Below are 19,908 nucleotides of genomic sequence, written 5' to 3'. Positions count from 1 at the left end.
TAATTGAAAATTTAAAAGATGAGATAAAAATATATAGTGTAGTCCTAATATTATCTTCTAATAATGCCAAATGGGTCATTTTAAACACCTTGTACGGATTGTGCACTCTCTTTTAATGATAATTGCTTTGCATAGTGTGTTTTGGGGAGGTAATGATACCTACATCAGAATCACCAGAGGTGCCTCATAAAAATTCATATTCCTGGATCTATTGAATTCATATTGAGCCCCTAGATCTATTGAATTAAAATATCTGTGACTGATCATCAGTAGACAACCAGATAAAGAAGATGTGGAATATACATACAATGGAATATTACTCAGCCATTACAAAGAATGAAATCTCACCATTTGTGTCAGCATGGATGAATGTAGAGGGTATTATGCTAACTGAAATAAGTCAGACAGGTAAAGACAAATACCATATGATTTCACTTATATGTGAAATTTAAAAATAAAATAAATAAACAAAATAGAAACAGACTCATAGATATAGAGAACTGACTGATGGTGGGTAGATGGGAGGTGGGTTGGAGGGCTGGGTGAAAATGGTGAAGGGATAAAGAAGTACAAATTGGCAGTTACAAAACAGCCACGGGGATGTAAAGAACAGCATAGGGAATACAGTCAACAGTATTGTAATAACTATGTATGGTGCCAGTTGGGTACTAAAGTTATTGGGGCAACAGTTTATAAATTTATAAATATTTAACCACTATGCTGTACATCTCAAACTAATATAATATTGAATGTCAACTGGAGTTGGGAAAATTTTTTTAAAAATATCTCTGGGACTGAAACCCTGGATTCTATATTTTTCCAAATTCCACTGGTGATGGGGAATTTGGTGGGACAAAGATACTGCTTGCTATTTCAAACTGAGTCATTATTGAGACTCAATATTGAGATACCAAATATTATTGATAAATGTTTTAATTTTTCTATTTGAAAATAATTTTTTATCATAAGCTCTCTACTTCTAAGATGGGATATGAGACAACTTACAATGGAAGACTGACATACTATGGGCAACATAATAAAACAACAAAGGAAAAAGTTATAAACTATAAGAAACATTATTCATTGACCAAGTATACCCCAAAACTTATGCTGAAGATAATTGTTATAATTGAACAAATATTTTTCTCTGACTTCCCTGGTCTAGGACAAAAGGGAAGCACCATAAAGTGTATAATTTTTATTAGCTAATCAAAGAATGCACAAGAGATAAAAATTTTCCTAATACTCAGGAATTAGTTGAGTACATTTATGAAAGGCAGTGAAATCTTAATCATAAATAACTTTAGTCGTGGTTTAACAAAGATGTAAAAATATTTCACATTGGTCTGTAAAATAGACAGGTCATGCTTTTTTAAAATGCTTTGAACACATTTCTATGTTTTTCCTAATATAATTCCTGTATATAGTTTTTTTTTTGCTTGAAATGTAATAAGCATTTTTCTCTGCTTTTAGGGTGAGCCAGGGGTTATGGGCCCTGTTGGGATTCCTGGAGCATCAATTCCTGGACCAGCTGGACCAAAGGTATGCATTCTTGGGAATATATTTTTTTCTTTTTTCTTAGACAATTGGGAAGGAGGGGGCGGGATTCATGATACCAGTCAGTTAGAATTTTAGTTTTGGAAGAACCCAAGCTATTATGTAGTTCAACCCTGATATATCACAATTAAGCAAACTGAAGGCCAGCAGCAAATATAAGATTAGAAACCAGATTTCTGTTCCTGGTCTTGAACTTGTCACTTTACCTGGAATTACCTCCCCCAAATTCTAGACCTTAGAGCAGGTAAAAATTTACTGCATTTATTCAGAAGAATCTTCTAAGATTTATAATCAGGAAGTGTGACAGAAAAGAAATCTACTCAGATTTGAGAGCATCCCTAGACATTCTCACAGCCTAAACATTTGTGTCAAGTTAGCCACCTCTTATTTCAGTGGCCTTTCTCTAAACCAGCTTAGCAGTTTTTACTGACAGCTTTTATTTACTTAGGATATGAAATTCCCCTCCAGTATATTAGAAGAATGTTCTCTCTCAAGATCTGATAGTGGTAAATTAGGCCCTTTACAAACCACTTTTTTTTGCCCCCTGCCATTGTGGTTTCTCAAGCAACCTAACGTCTGAAACTCATTTCAAATTCATTATTTGAAATGTCCAGGGAGATAGAGGAGGACCTGGAGTGCCTGGATTTAAAGGAGAACCTGGCATTGCTATTCGAGGACCAAAGGTAGGCTTTATTTATGTTCTTTTATTTTTATTTTTTCTGTATGTGAGAGAATGAAAGTAGATTTAACGTATCATAAGTTGATGATGGAGATGGTTCTACTTCCAGGATGTTGTTGAACTCAAATATAAGAATACACTATTCCCTGTAGTAAAAAAACAACTCAACAGTTCATTTATTTTTCATAAATGCAGAGGATCATTTATTTTTCCTAAGTGTCATCCATCTTTCTGAGTTATTTTAGACGAAAATGCAAATAATTATAGAAGACGGCTTTAAGTAGTCATTTCTATTTTTCCATGGCAGCAAAGCCCAGAACTGCAGCAATATTTAACATTCCAAATGGCAACAAGCACATCCCTGTGTTCATACAGGCTTCAGGGCTCCACAATCAGCACTCAGTAAATGAGTAGCATGTTATGTAGCTTTGAAGCTGGCTTCAGTTCTATCAAATTGTCTCTTCTAGACAAAAGGGTTCAAGTACTAACATCAGTGATTTTCAAACTTCAAAAAAAAAAAGTGTGTGTGTGTGTGTATGTGTATGTGTAATTTCAGAGAGGAAGGGAGTGGGAGAGAGAGATAGAAACATTAATGATAAGAATAATTGATTGGCTGCCTCCTGACTGGGAATCAAACCATAACCTCCTGGATCATAGGTTGATATTCAACTACTGAACCACACTGGCTAGGCCAAAAAAACAAAACTTAGAACCATCTTTGAAATATAATGCAAAACCTATTATATACTGATATAAATTGTAGGGGTTCTTTCTGAAGGTCAAGGAGGATCCTGGCATCATTTTTCTTAATCACGTTAGCAGTCATCCTTGCTAGGGTGACAATCTTCTGGTTTATTGGGGACAGAGGAAGTTCCAGGGATGTGGGAGGTTCAAGCTGAAACAGAGAGTCCCAGACAAACCAGAACAAGATGATAACCTTACTTCCCAGACTTTGAGGCACATGGGAACCCAAGTTATGTACAACTCCAGGAGAAAATCCAAATTTCATAATTAAAACTATAGATACGACCTTGATCAAGAACATTTGGGTGATCATTTTTATACTCTTTGATAACTTCCTGGACCTGTGTATTCCTAGGTTTATGATTTATAGTTGCTTCTCTCTACTTATTCCTTACCATAGAAATGAAGTCCAATTAAATATGCAGCTAGGGTTTATAAGCCCCACCTTATTTTCTACTGATGATCATTGGACATTATTGGTGCTAGTATTTTTGGTGCTAGTAAAGTTATTGCCTCCTCACTCCAAGCATTTTCAAATCCCTTGTCCTCTAAAAATGCTTTTTCTGTCCTTCTTCCCTAATACATGGGTCTTTAAGCATTTGGGGGGTTAAATGCCTGATGGAAATTTTGTCACATTAATTCAGTTTTTGTGTATTACTTCAGAGAACTCCCAGATCCCCCCGCCCCCGAAAGCCCATTTTAAAACATCAGATTAAGACTTCTGCTCTGATTTATGTTGAATGAGAGACACTTCAAATTGAATCACTTTGCACAACATTTTCTTGAATCCAGTGCAAAGAGGCCAAGTGGCAATACTCCATCGAAAAGTTTGTTGTGAGGAGTCCAAAATAAAAACCTGAGAAGGAGCACTTCTCTTCTCACCATCTCCTGATATTCCTGTGAACATTAGAAGTAACAAGCTAACTAAAATGTTTGCAGAAGAGAAGATAAAGTTCTCTAGGAAAAAAAAATGTTTGTAAACTATTAATGTTTTAATGTCCCCCCACCCCCCAGTGTGGGTGCCAGAGGCTAAATGACAACAGCTGCTGACAATTTGTTATAGGCTTGGCATGTCTAAAGAAAAACTGAAAGCGAATTTTCATTCCAATTTTCTGTCAACTTAACCAGGGAGCAGTTATTGCTTTTTGTTGTGGGCCTGCTCCTTGTGTAAGCATGGAGAGAAACAGACATCTTATTTTGGGAAATATCCCATGTGGATGCTTAAAGCTTTAACCTTAATTTAAACACAATTGGAATAGCATAATAGATTGCTTCTGAGAAGTGACCAGTTTCCTGTAGTTGGAGATACACCAAAGCTCACCTCTCCAGAGACCCTGCCCTTGCTCTCTGTCATACAGCTGTATGCAGTCATCTCGGATTTCTGTGGATGGAAAATAGTAAATTCAGTTTTAATACGTGACCACATGTGTTCTGAACATGATCATTCTTAAGAAGGTTAATCATGTAAAAACAGTCTCTTAGATTTAATAGGAAAAAACAGTTATTGCATGAGTGGGGGGTGGAGGGCAATGGGGGGATAAGGACACATATGTAATACCTTAATCAATAAAAAAACATAAAAACAGTTGTTGCATTCATGGTTTTCAAAACACTTTTAACTTTCTATAGAGCACTCAGTAATGGTTCATATATATTATCTCCTACATGCATTTCATGATTCCCTCCACATACAAGGAGTAAGACTTATGAAGAGATAATGAGTTACCATATGTGATAGGATTTCCTTCTAAACATTTCCAAATCATCCCTCTTGCACATATAAAATCTACTTTTGGCATATTGAGTTGGTAGTGTGCTCACGTTTTACCAGGTGTCCCGCAGTTTAGTCTTATGATATCACCTGGTGTTGGAATTTATCCAGGGTGCCCAAGGCCCGAGAGGACCAGTGGGTGCTCCAGGACTCAAAGGCGATGGCTATCCTGGCGTGGCTGTAAGTTTGGGCATTGCTTTTATTTCCTTCCTTCTTCCCTGCCTTCCCTTCCTTTCTCCTTGTTTCCTTCTTCTTGCCCTCCCTTCATCATTCCTTTCTCTCTCTCCCCCTTTTTTCCTCCATCTGCCCTCCCTTCCCTTCCTTCTTCCTTCCTTCTCCTCCTCCCTCCCTCTTTTTCTTTTCTTTTGGTTTCTTTTTTCTTTTCTTTTCTTTCTTTTTTCTTTTCTTCTTTCTTCCTTCTCTTTTCTTCTCTTCTCTTCTTCTTCTTCTTCTTCTTCTTCTTCTTCTTCTTCTTCTCCTCCTCCTCCTCCTCCTCCTCCTCCTCCTCCTCCTCCTCCTCCTCCTCTTCCTCCTTCTCCTCCTCCTCCTCCTCCTCCTCCTCCTCCTCCCTACTTCCTTCCTTCCTTCCTTCCTTCCTTCCTTCCTTCCTTCTCTTTTCTCTTCTCCTTCTCCTTCTCCTTCTTCTTTCTTCCTTCTCATTTCTTCTTCTTCTTCTTCTTCTTCTTCTTCTTCTTCTTCTTCTTCTTCTTCTTCTTCTTCTTCCTCTCTCTCTCTCTCTCTCTCTCTCTCTCTCTCTCTCTCTCTCTCTCCCTTTCTTTCTTTCTTTCAAATACTGCAAACAAAGTTGCTCACTCTCTCCCTTATCATGCCATCTAGGGACCTCGAGGATTACCAGGACCCCCGGGACCAATGGGTTTACGTGGAGTGGGAGACACTGGAGCAAAGGTGAGATTTTAAAGTAGGTAACATGGTAGCTTCTAGAGGGACATGATTTTGGTATTTTTTTTTATCAGGCATGATAGAAGAGTAGGGGTATCTAAAGAATTGATAAAGTTATTAATCCTCATCCATGGACTTCCTGGGGGCCTTGCACTAATTTGAAGAGGTAGCTTAATGTTATGGTTTTTCTCTTGCTTTCCTTGTGGCAATCCTCACGTCCCTTTGCTTTGTCTTCCTGCACCGAGATCAGTCGGTCCAGAGCCCTCTTTGCTTTCCTAGGTGCCCTCATCCAGTTCCATGGCTTTAACCACTAGCCACGTGCCAATGACATCCCGATTTCTATTTTCCCTGCTCTAAGCTCTGGTCTCACACCTCTGGTTTCTTCCACACAGCTCCTCTCAGATTTCTCAGTCTCTCCAACCTGACATCCAAATAGAACCTTTGCTTTTCACCCCGTAAGGTTGTAAATGGCACTCCCATGCACCCCACGCTGATGTGATGACACCTGAGTCGTTCTTGGTCCCTTCCTTTTCCCCTCCTTCCTCCACGTTGAGCCCCATGGTAAATCCTGTCAGTCCTACCTTCAAAACATATCTTGACTCTGGCTGGTTTTCTCCTGCTGCTTCCACCTGGGAAGACTGCCTGGGCTATTAAAATAGCCTCTTCACTGGTCTTCCCTCTTTACTCTGGCCTTCTATTACCTAGTGGGCAGAGGGCTCTTTTACAACCTTAAATCAGATCCGATCTCTTTCCTTCTCAAAAAACACTCTGGTGGCTTCTCTTTGTGCTGAGAACAAGCTCCAGCCACTTTCCATGGCCTATGAGGCCCTTCACGACCTGACCGCAGCTCCTGCCCCTTCCTCTCTTGCTGCCAACGCCACCTCCCCACCCCCACCCCAAGCCACACTACACACTGCTTCAGGTCATCCCTGCTTCCAGACCTTGGTTCTGTCAGGATGGCTCACCTCCCTCACCACCCATTCAAAAGCAATAATCTTTCTCTCCCCTCCCTTCCTCCCTCCCTCCTCATCACTATCATATCCCTTTGTGTATTTCCTACATAGCAGGTATCACTTTGTGAAATCATCTTGCTCATTGCCTGCCTTGCATACCCCAGAAAAGTAAGTTTTCTGAATGCAAGCTCTTTGTTTTGTCCCCTGCTAAATTCCCCGCCCCAGAACTAGGTGTGCCACCCAATAGGAGCTTTATAACATGTTGAATGAATGAATGATCAATATTACCCCAAAGAGAGCATTTTTTCCTTAGAATACACCAACTCAGTATTTTTTTTTTAGTTGTGATACCAGTTTATTCCTGGGAGGATGTCCGGGCAGCATCCACTTACTCTGCCGCCATTTTCAATTTCCTTAAAATCGTTTTTCTTGAAATATTAATGTTTATTACATGTAACATTATATTTGAAACTATTTTTCTTGAAATATTGTTTATTATTATATTTAAAATAGTTTTTCTTGAAAACAACTCAGTTTTTTTTAATGCGTCCAGGTCATGAGGGAGAGATGTTGTAAGTGCTCAATGTTTTGCCTTTTTTGCGGGGGGGGGGGGTCTCTGCCCCATCACTTAGGAGTGACCACACCTTGAGACTGCTTCTGTGTGAGGAATGAGGCAGGCGTTCTCTTGTCCTCTCCCGGTAGAATGAGAGATTGAAGACCCATGGCACTAAGTATCCTGTCCCAAGGAGATCTGTCTGTCAGGGTGATCATGAGAGTCCAGGAGAGGCTTGTCTGAAAGTGCCTGTTAGACTGTGCAGAGCAGACACCCCTAGGTGCTTTGATCAGGATCTGGCTTGGTCAGACTAAGGACTGACTCCGATCCTCTACACACCTCGGCAGTGCCAGGGACCTTACTGAGTTTAGGTATTGTAGTATTTTTTTTTCTTTAAGGCAAAGTATCTGTCAAATGTTAAAATGTAAACATTGAAAGAGAAAAGAAAATTTTTTTGTTTTTATACCACATATTCCTTTAGTTAGAGAAATAGAAGCTTATTCCTATTTATAGTGAGGCATGAGATAAAATTTGTTTGTATTCCAATGGAATTGTATGATCATTTACATTTCCAGAATAGATTATTGCAAAGATTTTATGTAAGTATATATTGATTATGTTAACTATGCTATTACATTACTATCTTACTGTGAGCAATAATAATTAGGCACAGATAGAGAACATTTAAAAATTTGATTCCTGTGAATGTTCACTGTCAGATTATTTAACATGTAGACTAAAACATTTACTAAATGATTTCATATATGGCTTTTTTCTAAGTCCCTTGTATTTATTTCCATATACATTTCAAGGGTGGAAAATCAAGGAAAACACTGTTCTTTCTAAATTTTATCCTGCCTATTTTTTGTAACAGTCAACATGTTGCCAGAAGCTGTATCTTAAGTGAAACAGTATCTCTGTGAGCCCAGAAGGGGGGCTGAGTGGAAGCAGCAGCCTATAGCTCACTTCCAGCTGAAGGGAGAAGAGAGCATCAGCCAGGACCTGCCTTTCTCCACCCACCTCCCTCTCTGCTGCCTTTTCCTTCTCTCTGCTACCTGTTTCTGTCGATGTGGGGGAAATTAAGTTATCCTGGCAAACTAGCCCTGGAGGGCCATGTCAGGAGCGTAAGCTAGTCTTAGAATCCAAGGACTTGGATCAATCATTTGAAAATACAGGAAATTTTAAAGGCAAACATCAGCTTTTTATAACTTTCAAAACCATCTCTCCTCTTTTAAAGAAGCCTTCACATCTCTATGTGGCCTTTTCTCTTTTTTTTTTTTAAAGAAAACTTGGATGCACGCGCACGCACACATGAACAGAAGCTGGGGTGAGGGCATGAGTGGGAGGATGGGGGTAACGTGGGGATAAGGACACATATGTAATAACTTAATCAATAAAAAAATAAAAAATAAAAACAAATAAAAAGAAATAAAAATGTAAAGAAAAGCAAGAGAAAAAAAAAAGAAAGAAAAATATTCAGAGAAGTCTAATTCCCATTTAACTTTGTCCTTCTGGGTTGGCAGAGTGAAGGTGAAACTTTCAAACTACTTACAGTTGTTAGTGGTAGCAGAAGTACAGGACTTAAGTGTGTGCAAAATTTCTCTCTTTCCATTTTGACTTTTAAAATGGCAGAGAAATCATATGTGTGTGTAGTTGTATAGACATATATAGCTGATACGTTTTTCATTAAAACTCTGTGTAGTCACCTTAAAGTACTGGCCTTAGGGCATTAACTTATAAAACAAATGTGTTTGGAAATGAGGAAACCATTAAGGTTGACTATTAATTTATGGTGGGCTTTTGTGATATTTGGTTAAGGTCACACATGTTTAGCATATGACACAGACATTTGAATCAAAGCTTCTATGTTTCAAAACATATAAAAGCCAGGCCCTGACTTCTTGCACCCTTGTGGTGCTCCAGGGCAAATTCCTTATGACATCAGTGGCTATAGCACTTCTATATACATTACCTTGAATTTAATCCAAGTTTTGACAAGGGCTTCTGAGAGATTTCTAAAATTCTTGTAAAAATTACAACGTTCAAGGTAAAAGCAGATATAGTTTTAAAATCCATGTTGGAAACATGCCCTGAAGAGGAACAGACAATTGGTTTCTTGCTAAGTGGGATGCACTCATCCAGTGCCCTTACTCCTGGACCCACATTCCCTGCTCCTCTATGGGGAAGTCAAGTTCAAAGGTCCTATGTAACACTGCCTTCATTTCTGTACTGGACCCTAGAGACTAGAAGGACCCTTTGTGATTTGGGAACAATCATTATGTAAATCTCATTTCCCTTTGAGAAACTCAGATAACTCCCCCTCCCCATTTTTTACCCCCAAGGACTATTGAGGTGCATACTGTCCCAGGGTGATCACTGACATCTCTCAGGGTAAGAGTTTGTTCTTGGCCTCTTAGAAGAGGAGTGGCTCTCCGGAGCTCCATAAAGGCAGGTGCATCCCCCCATGTCCCTCTCTGAGCTCTTTCAGCCCCTTCAGTGTGCTAGTTCCTCACAGAGAAAGCATGGTCCTCTGGGGGCGCTGAGGTCAGGCCAGTTCTTGCACAGAGCAGATCTGGCATTGGGGGCCCTCAAAGGACCTCTTACCCATCGAGTGGTTGGAATAAGGTCTGTGGGCAGAAAGATTTGTTGGGTTGTTGTTATTATTATTGTATATTACCTAAAAATTACATATTAATACTATCTAAATATTTCCATAATATTGTGACATTTTTAAACAACCCACTTATTTTATAGATGAGGAAATCAAGAACCATAAAGACTGAACAATTGGCCCCTTTGCAATATAAACAGTTTTGATACTATATTGTGTTTGTGTATGAGAGGGACACTATGAATATGGATGAATGGATGAAAGACTAAATGGATGAAGAAATCAGAGCAGAAAGAATGGCTTGGCCTGATCTACAGGTGCTCAGTCCCCAGAGCTGTCCATCTTCTGACTATCACGCCACCATGTAGTGTTCAGTTGGATTGTTTCTCTTTCCAGTCTAGCTTTTCCATCGTCATGACTTAAATGATGTAAACATTAAAGGGAAGCATAAACCTAAACCCCAAAGAGTTAAACATTTTTCAAAAGCTTTAAATGTTTAACTATTGTAAATGCATGCTTTATTTGACAAAAGTGGCCCATAGTCATAAATTAAAATGCAAGTCTATGTGAAATTCCACTGAGTACCATTATTCTAAAAATGTTCCCAGCATCTGAATCGCTCCTCTGTTCTCTGCAATGGCTCACATATGTGCATACCACCAACAGGCAGTGGCGGAACAGAGAAGCGATTCACACAGAGCTGCATTCGGAATTTGTAGATTCCATCGGCAGACATGGAGTGGACAAGGAACTCCATTTTGAACAGTGTCTGACAAGGAGGGCTGCTCTAGGACACTGACTTCGTGATAATGAAGTTAAGGGTCCACGATTCCAAATTGGAGTCGAAGAAACCCACCTCCCAGAACTTGACTGCAAAATTGCTACAGGCAGAACAATCAGCTCGAAAAAAACAGGACTAATTAAAGCCAGAGACATATCAAATTTAAATGCCAGACGATTTGACCTTTAGATTTCAGCAAAGGTCACATTCAAGCCAGGAAAACTTGACTAGGTGACTTTTCAAGGTTACTTCCCCATTCAGTTCTATATATGATTGCTAAAATCAGAGCTGCACTCCAGGCGATGTTATAATTTTCAGTATTGCTTTTCTCTCTGCTGTTTCCCTAGCTCTGCATTTCTCTCCCCAAGAGTACACACTTACGTTCCCTTCAGCCCTGGAGACACATGCTAAGTCTTCTTAACATTCTCCACCCATGCCACCATCAATATATTTTTATTTTTCGTCATGCAGACTGGAGGAAATTTCCCCTAGTGGAAAATTATATTGAATATCAGTACAAGAGAGCCTTTTCTCCTCTATGTCATTAGGGGATAGTATCAATGTTTCTATTTTCAAGGTTTCAAACTCAGCTAAATAAGACTTTCCCTCTCCAATGAGATTCTTGGCACAGGAGAATCATTTGCTCATCTTTAATGAGGTGATTTTGAGAAAAGGAAGAGACAATCAACAACAAATCTTCTAAATCCTAAAGCAAGTTTTTAAAATTATTATGGGCATTGACTTACTGCTGCTTTGGAGTACTGAATTTCTAGAAGATAAGTTGATTTGAAGAATTGAAATTATTTTAAATATTCTGAAATTCAAATCTGGGAAAAGACACTAAAGGAAATGTTATGTTGATTTGAATGTGGGTTTTTTTCTAGCATCTTCTTAATCATTTTCTCATCCTCTTGATATTTGTGCTGGTAATCGTTACTGTCTCCCTTTTCAGCGTGTGTCAGTGAGAAGTGACTGAGGGATATGACAATGGCCAGTCAATAATCAATACACATGGTCAAAGTCTGGGTTGTTTGTCCATAAGCTTAGAAGAAGGACTCTAAAATTTTCAATGACATTGTGGCAATACAAGTGAGATATTCAAGAGTTACTAGACCATTGCATATGTTCATTACATCATTCAGTCCAGAATGGTACTTATGTTTGTGGTAGTTGGAGCTTAGTAGTTAGATCTTAATGTTATTTAAAAGCCAGAAAGAAAGAAACATGAAGCAGCTGCTAATCATGGCTTTGACTTCTACCTTATTTTAAAACTCAAGCATTCCTTATTTTCATCATTTAGTAGAATCTTCAGTGTACCATTCCTTGAAAAATTCTCAAGAAACTAATTCTTTTCACAGTAAATCTAATTTGTTTTTTATTGTCCCCAAAGTAAACAATAAAAGCACAAAATCTCCTTTAGAACAACTGCAACTTGCTTCTACAGTCTTCTCAAAGAGTGACAGGGATTTAATTGACACAGATGGAGAAAAAATGATGAAAACCTTATTAAGCTGTGTGGGGAACAGGGAGGGAGAGATAGTCTAATGGGCAATTTTGTTTGTACGAGCACTATCTTCTCAAATGTTATATTTCAGTCTTATAAAATATAACAGACTGTCTCCTTATCACTACTCTGCTTGAGACCTCTGCCACTTGTTAGCTGTGTGACCATAGCAAGTCATTTAATCTCAGTGAGACTTAGCCTCCTCATCTTTGATTTGGGATAAGGATGTCTACTTCACAGGGTTATTCTGAGAAATTAATAGAATTGTGTCTATAAAACATTTTTATAAATTCTAACCTACTAAAGTAGTAGAAGTAAAAGGAGTAGTAATAACAGTCATAGTATGCATTTTCCTGCCAAATCAAGTATATTGCAATTGGATAAAAAGAGAGAATAAGAATTTGTGTGGGCAGGAAATCTGGAATGAGACCAATTAAAACATTGGGGTAAACCACAAATTGAGGAATGGCAATGGAGGGAAAATGGAAAGGGAAGCCTCAGACAGCTGGGTACTTGTGCAGATTGTGTGGGCCTCTTAGGAATCTTATAATCAGGATATTTTCCTTCTTCTCCTTGAGAGAGTGTGATGGACTCAATGTAGGGAAAGAACTTTCACAGCCACATAGCCATGTGTTTGCATTAAGTGGCAGCTGGAGGAAAGTCCATGGAGAAGTTAGCATATTTCATCCAGCCCCAGCCGAAGATGAGAGATGAACTCTGGAGTCAAACCTTGGTTTGAATTGCCTCTGGCTGCATGGTTTTGGACAAATCATGTATTTATATCATTTTCCTTATTTGTAAATTGGAGTAAGTTCATGTTCATAGGATCACATAAGACAATGAATGAAAAGTACCTGCCATGTAATGAACTTAATACATTTTAATTATTATTTATTTTATTATTAATCATAATAGTTTTAAGATGAACCAAAGCAAAGATTTACCAATGAGAAAATGAATAATCATGATAGTGCTTTCACTTTTTTCTTTTAAAAAGTAAAAGATTCAGTAAAGTGATTACTAGAATTATTATAATATTATGTATGATTTTAAAGGGGTTGAAATTAATCACTCTGCAAGGTTATGCTCTAAGTAAAACCTTCACAAAATCATTTGTTAAGTTCACATATACAAGTACTGCAGATGGTCCTAAACTTGACCATTTCCTGTCAAAATGAAAGGAGTGTCTCGTCTAGAATCCCTTTTGTGGGCCAAACGGAAGCTGTAAGCAACCTAATAGTTGTTCTTTTTTGAGAGAGTGGAAGTGGCAAGGAGGGGTAGGACTTAAGCTATGGTCTTATGAAATTGATGGGTGTAGCTACAAATGCCAATTCCACGATTTGCTTCTGGTTTACTCCTTGTCTCCTAATGCAAGGGCTCCCTCTGCAGGTTCCAACAACCCTCGGGTTCTGCATGGGAAGCTAAGTCCAGCTATGCAAGTGCCTCTTGCAATTCTTTTTACTTGTGAGTGTTGGCTGTACCCACTGACAACAAAACTGAAATGTCATGGTAAACACACTCCTTCGGTTCCACGGGTGCTGCACTGTGGTGTAACTGCTGCTATTAAGTGTGAAGTGAGTCCTAACCACACTCCTCTTACACACATGCACCTCGCTGTGTGTTGTAGGCTAGCATGGGCACGCGGCACACAGAACAAACGGCAGGATGCATTTTAAATACCCCACGCAGTAGAAAGACACACCTCTGTGGACTCACACAGCCCATTAAATGCCTGATATTCCCATCAATTGAAAAGTATGGTACATACATATATCAAGGAATGACCCTGGTCCTATGTTGCTGACCAACTCTAACATCTGCAGTTTGTGTTTCAATTTGATTTAAGGTCTATCAGTCTCATAAAAGCCTCTTTTAGACTTTGTTCACATAAAGATACAAAAGAATACTTTGATAGATAAAACAGCGATATGTCAACAATTATATGAATAAGAATGGACTTGTTCAAGGTAAACATTTCAGTACCACATATAACATGGGACCACACCCTTATAAAGCTCATTTGCCAAAATTCAAGTATAAAAAGGGCAATAATGTGCCCACAGGGTCAGCTATGCTATTGCATTCAGTCCCAGACATTTTAAAATATATTTTATTAATTTTTTTACGGAGAGGAAGGGAGAGGGATGGAGAGTTAGAAACATTAATGAGAGAGAAACATCGGCCAGCTGCCTCCTGCACATCTCCTACTGGGGATGTGACCTCAACCAAGGTACATGCCCTTAACTGGTCGAACCTGAGAACTTTCAGTCCGCAGGCCGACGCTCTATCCACTGAGCCAAACCGGTTAGGGCCAGCCCCAGGCATTTTTAAATGGTGAGGGTTATGGGGAACTAAATAAGAGAACAAAAGAATAACAATAATAAACTTGATGAGAGTGGTCTAAGGTAAACTCACAACTTCAACTATTTTTCCCACTTGGTTTCCCATCTGGGATGTGTGTGTGTGTGTATGTTTATGTGTGTGTTAGTATGATAAATACAATTTGAGACAGCAGTGTTTACTCAAATCCATCACAAGAAAAGTATCATGAATTAAATAGAGTGTCAAATTCTTTCCTAAAAGAAATACTACTTTATTAACAATCTGTATCTGCCTTCTTCCTCTTCCTCTTTGCCCACCCTTCTATCTTTAAAATCTTTTTTTCTTCTCCCGATTAGGAATGAACATCACAGTAACCTTTTCTTACCCTCACTGGTGAGATATTTATGAGGTATTATTCATGGATTTTATAAAGATATTATCAAAAAACATTATGAAAATTATTAAGCACATACAAAAACAGAAACACTAGTAAATTCTCATTTACCTATCACACTTCTTCAACAATTGCCAACCTGTGGTCAACCTTTATCTGTATCCCCCATTCCTCACTTCTCCTCTTTGCACTGCATTCTCCCAGCAAATCCCAGACATCACCCATATAGAGCGTTAGCATTTGTCTCTCTAATATAAGAGCTATTTAAAAACAAACCAACAACACATTCCTGCTATACCATTAGCAAAACTAAAAAATATTAATAGCAATTACATAGTATCATCCAATTTCTAACATTAAACTTTCCCAGTTTGTCTTATAAATTTATGATAGTTTTTTTTGTTTGAATTGAAATCCAAACAATGTCCACACATTGCATTTGAATTTGCATCTCTTTTTAAAATCAAAGGTTACATATCTTTCATTTTTTCTTTTCACTTTCTTAGTGGATGGTGTCTTTGTCCTTGAGGATTTTGCTGATGGTATCCTTATGGTGTTGTTCAACATGTTTCTCCATCCTCTCTTGCTTTTGTTTGTTTGTTTGTTTGTTTGTTTTTGGTAGTTAGATTTAGACACCTGCCAGAATCAGATTCGGCTTTCCTTAGCTAGAATACTTCATAGGTGGGGCCATATAGTCCCATTGTATCACATCAGGGGTCTAATCTCATCATGGAAGCGTAGAGATAAAGAGAAACATGAGAGAGGAATTCATTGTATCTGGGTGGGGTTGAGAGTGACCAGGCAAAGAAGACCATTATTTTTTGACAAAACATTTAGTGATTCTGGATAAAATCTACTTAACTATGTTTACTACTTAACTACTTAATTGTGCTCTGTTTTGCCAGAGAGACACTAATGTAGCAAGTGTGTGAATCAGTCAGGTGTAGTTGGAGACCTTCACTGCGTGAATTTATAGACAGTCCCTTTAAAGGTACTTCAGAGGTACTCCAGAAAAGAGAGATGATAGAAATGTAGGTAAACCAAGACAATACATAAAATGTATGTATTGTATTCTTGGAACTCTTGATGATCAGAGTGATCATTTAAGTGAGGAGAAACTTGGGGCCACTCAAATGTGGGAGTCAGGAGAGAGGTATCTATCTACATATAAAAGGCTAATATGCTAAGTGTTTGACTGTCCGACCAGTTTCTACGACACTCACTGACTACCAGGGGCAGACGCTCAACACTGGAGCTGCCCCCTGGTGGTCAGCCTCCCTCGGCCCCTCCCCCCAACCAACCTCCCGCAGCTCTGGTTGCTGGTCAGGCTGAGGGACCCACCCGTGTACAAATTCGTGCACCAGGCCTCTAGTTAAAGAGATAATAGTACCAATGGTCTCAAAAGCAGTTAAGTAGTAACAGAAAGAGATAGAGACTGGAGACCAGAATCATGAAAGTGGTATGGAAGCAAAAGGAAAATATGTAATATAAAAATAGAGAGGAAAAGAATCAAGTCAGTAATAAAGTATCATTTAAAGTTTTCCTCACTCTTTTAAGGCTTGTTTCCTCTAGAAGTATTTTAAGGCTTGTAAGTAAAAAGTAAAGGATAAGCTGTTTTTCTAAATAAACAATTTCATCATTTCTTGAAATCTATGAATTTTGCACTGTTGAAAGCTATAAAGTATTTAGCTCCTAACAGGACATGGACAAAACAAGACCCAGAGCAAAGCGCTTGGGAGATCTAGCTTCAAAGCCTGGCTTTAGTCCTTTTTTTAAAAAAAAAACAAAAATAACTTTATTGACACATTTAATATATCATAGAATTTCTTATTCCTAGTGTACAATTCAATGACTGTTTAGCAAATTTAGCAAGTTGTACAGCCATTACCATAAATCAGTTTTTGAACATTTTCTTCCCCTAGTGAGATCCCTCATGCCCATTTATAGTTAATCCTATCCCTGGCCCTAGGCAACCACTGATTTACTGTCTCTATAGATTTGTCTTTTCTGGACATTTTACATAAATGAAATCAAACAATATGTCTGGCTTCTTTGACTGCAAATAATGTTTTAGGGTTCATCCATGCCAAAGCATGCATCTGTAGCTCATTCTTCCTTATTGCTGAATATCCCACACTTTGTCTATCCATTTACCAGTTGATTGACATTTAGGTTGTTTCCAGTTTTGAACTGTTATGAATAATTCTGCTAAGAGCATTTGTATGTACGTCCTGGTATGGACATATGTTTTCATTTTCCTTGGGTGTTTACCTAGGAGCGAAATTACTAGATCATAAGGTACATTTATGTTGAACTTTTAAAGAAATTGACTGCCAAACTGTTCTCTAAAGTGGCTGTACCAGCAAAATATGAGAGTTCCTATTTTTCCAAATCCTCCTAATTCTGCCTCTTAATAGTTGTGCAGCCTTGAGCAAACTTTGGTTTCCTCTTTAGCAAAATGAGTGGCATAGAATGTTAACATTTGCTAAGTGCCTACTCTATGCTAGACTCTGTGATAGGAGCACTCACATTCTTAGTCTCACCTCATTTTCCTCCCCATGAAATGTAGAGATGATTTTCTGTGTATCTGATGAATTTACTGAGGCCCAGAGGAGGTAGGTAAGTTAGTCATCACTGTGATACACAATGGTTGAAATACTAAATTATATCAAATAACATATATGAAGAGGCCTAGTAAAGTGTTAGGCACATAGAAGGTGGCTAATGAAGAGATTTTTATTTCTCTGCTTCTTCCCATCATCATTCACGTCTCTGATAAGTCTAACCACAGGGCCTGACTTACCCTAACCAGGTCTCACCATCTTTCTGATGATAGTCACCTGTTATGAACCTGTCACTCTTTGGAGAATCTGAAAAGCCTTTATAGAATTTATCCGGCAGTCACAGCCTCCCTAGAGGCAGAAGCATCACAGAGCCAATTCCAACCCAAATAGCATAATCTTTGCTGCGCAAATGAGAGCAACTAGTTTAGGATGGGTTATGTCTTTCCACGATAGCTTTTATTTGTGTCTCTTTTCACAATGGAAGTAAATTTTTTTCCGAATCCCAGAGAAGGGGGTTCTGGGGAAAAAGTATATATTAAGGTTGCCAAGCAGTTAATTGACTTGATTGCTTTGAAATGGACCCTGTTGGCTTGAAGATTGAATAAAGAGCAATAAGAAATGAAATCAAAGGGAGATAACACTCCCTTTGTCAAGTTTAGGAAAGTGATGTGGGTTAAATGGACTCAATAATTTAGACAAATTCAAGGGTGTGGAATTTTAAAATATGTATTTTTTGAATATGAAAATTTATGTGACGTATAGTTATTATTTTAACTATACAGCATAAAGTGTTTTTAAATACCAGTAACTTGTCATTCATTGTCTTTTCAGGGAGATCCAGGCGTCAGAGGACCTCCGGGCCCCGCTGGGCCTCGGGGCTTAGGAACCCAAGGGCCCAAGGTGAGTCGTCAGGTCTGCGCTCTGTGTGAGGGTCAGGTACCGTTAATGGCAACCGAGTGAACATTAACTTCAGAGTAAGTGCTCATCTTGGTGTCTGCTCATTTTTTCTTGATTACTGATGAAAAGTCTTCTTTTCGCATATCATGTGAACTTTCAGTAAATAGAACATTTAAGTTTATAAAGCTATTCTCTTCCCCCAAAGAAATTAGTAAGCCAGGCTCTCTTAAGAAAGTGGGTGCAAAGTCCTCAAAATATTTCTAGGCTCGTTGGAGGCTGTGCCATTATTCAGAAGCACATCTTTACTTTGGCCAGAGGTGCTTCAGGTGGCCTTTTAACAGGACGCCAGCCAATGTATCTATTGTGCATATGTGTGTAGGACACTGTCAGAACCTTAGTGCAAGGGTCTAGGTTTACTGTCTCCATGGAAGGTAACAGAAACTTCCTTTGGCTCCCTTTGCTCTCATTTCTATTTCTCTTCCTTTTGCCACCTTCCATTTGGTGATCATTCATCTGTTTATTATTTTAATCCAGTGTTTCTCAAGGAGAGAGATTTTGTCCTCCCCTCTGCACCACAGGGGGACATTTGGGATCATTTGGGGGCGGTGGGGGGGGGGGGTCACAACCGGAGGAGGATTGTTATTGGCATCTAGTGGGTAGAGGACAGAGATGCTGCTAAATGTGCTGCAGTGCACAAGACAGCCTCTCATAGTAAAGAATTATCCAGCTCAAAATGTCAATAGTGCTCATTCATTTGCTCAACAAATGTTATTTATTTATTCAAAAAGTGAGGTAGAGAATGAGCAGGCATGTTTATAGGGAAAACAGGTATCAGTAAGCCACCCAGCAGAAATTCAGATTTCAAATAGATGTATCTATGCCCAAAATGCAAGGAAGTGAATTAGAATTCTGTTATCAGAGAGAAAAGCAGAGAGGCTTTATGAATCAAAGTTACTAAGGATCTCAGAATTACTAAGATTCTTTATCCTTTTTTTTTTCTTGTCCATCAACTACATTTGGGCAGTGGGCTATTTTTAACCTCATAGTTCACTTTATGTGGGTGAAGATTGCATCCAAGATGTCAGCTATTGTTATTGGGTCTATTTTTTTCTTCAGTGTCATCTTTCTGTTTAAATTTTCTTTCTTTCCTTTTTCTTTTTCTTTTTCTTTTTTTTTTTTTTTTGCAATGAGCTGGTATTCCTCTTATAATTAGAAAAAATATAGCTTTTTTTTCATACTGGAAAGAAAAAGTCTGACTTATACAGTAACTTACATTAACCTGGTATTTCTACAAAGCTTATTCCATCGAATAATAATTTGGGAACTTCTGGTGTAGTTAAACTAATCTCTCTATTGTGGGACTTCTTAGTGGCTTTAATATTTTAATATGTGGTAGAGATCTCCAAGGGAGGCACATACCGTGGTGTAGAACATTTTCCAATCTCAGTTGGCCACAGAAATTTTTCCTTAAGAAATAGGGGATCCACTTATATTATAAGGAATACACACTGGGAAATCATGCATTTTTTGCTTCATTTACATATTATCTCAAAAATTCAACACTTATCACATTAATATCCACTGATTCTTTACCTAAACCCTGGTGAATGAGCATTCCATATTGAAATGGAGCAGTAGATGGCAAGGCTACACAGAACAGTGTGTGTGAGTGGTCCTC

General features: G+C 38.5%; 1 protein-coding gene across 2 annotated transcripts in view; it reads left to right on the top strand.

Annotated features, from left to right (window-relative positions):
* COL28A1 (collagen type XXVIII alpha 1 chain) overlaps positions 1 to 19,908 on the top strand; it is a 143,091-nt gene that overhangs the window by 76,201 nt on the left and 46,982 nt on the right. For both annotated transcript variants that reach the window (XM_070425131.1, XM_070425130.1), the window contains exons 22-26: positions 1,474 to 1,542; positions 2,172 to 2,240; positions 4,863 to 4,931; positions 5,589 to 5,657; positions 18,165 to 18,233. In XM_070425131.1, the coding sequence (XP_070281232.1) occupies positions 1,474 to 1,542; positions 2,172 to 2,240; positions 4,863 to 4,931; positions 5,589 to 5,657; positions 18,165 to 18,233 (345 nt within the window). The remainder of the gene's footprint in view (positions 1 to 1,473; positions 1,543 to 2,171; positions 2,241 to 4,862; positions 4,932 to 5,588; positions 5,658 to 18,164; positions 18,234 to 19,908) is intronic.

Source organism: Myotis yumanensis, unplaced genomic scaffold, assembly GCF_028538775.1.
Source record: "Myotis yumanensis isolate MYYU_CA2020_CCGP unplaced genomic scaffold, mMyoYum1.0.hap1 SCAF_9, whole genome shotgun sequence".
NCBI lineage: Eukaryota > Metazoa > Chordata > Mammalia > Chiroptera > Vespertilionidae > Myotis > Myotis yumanensis.
The sequence above is the reverse complement of the archived record's forward strand: the minus strand, read 5'-3'. Positions and strand labels throughout refer to the sequence as shown.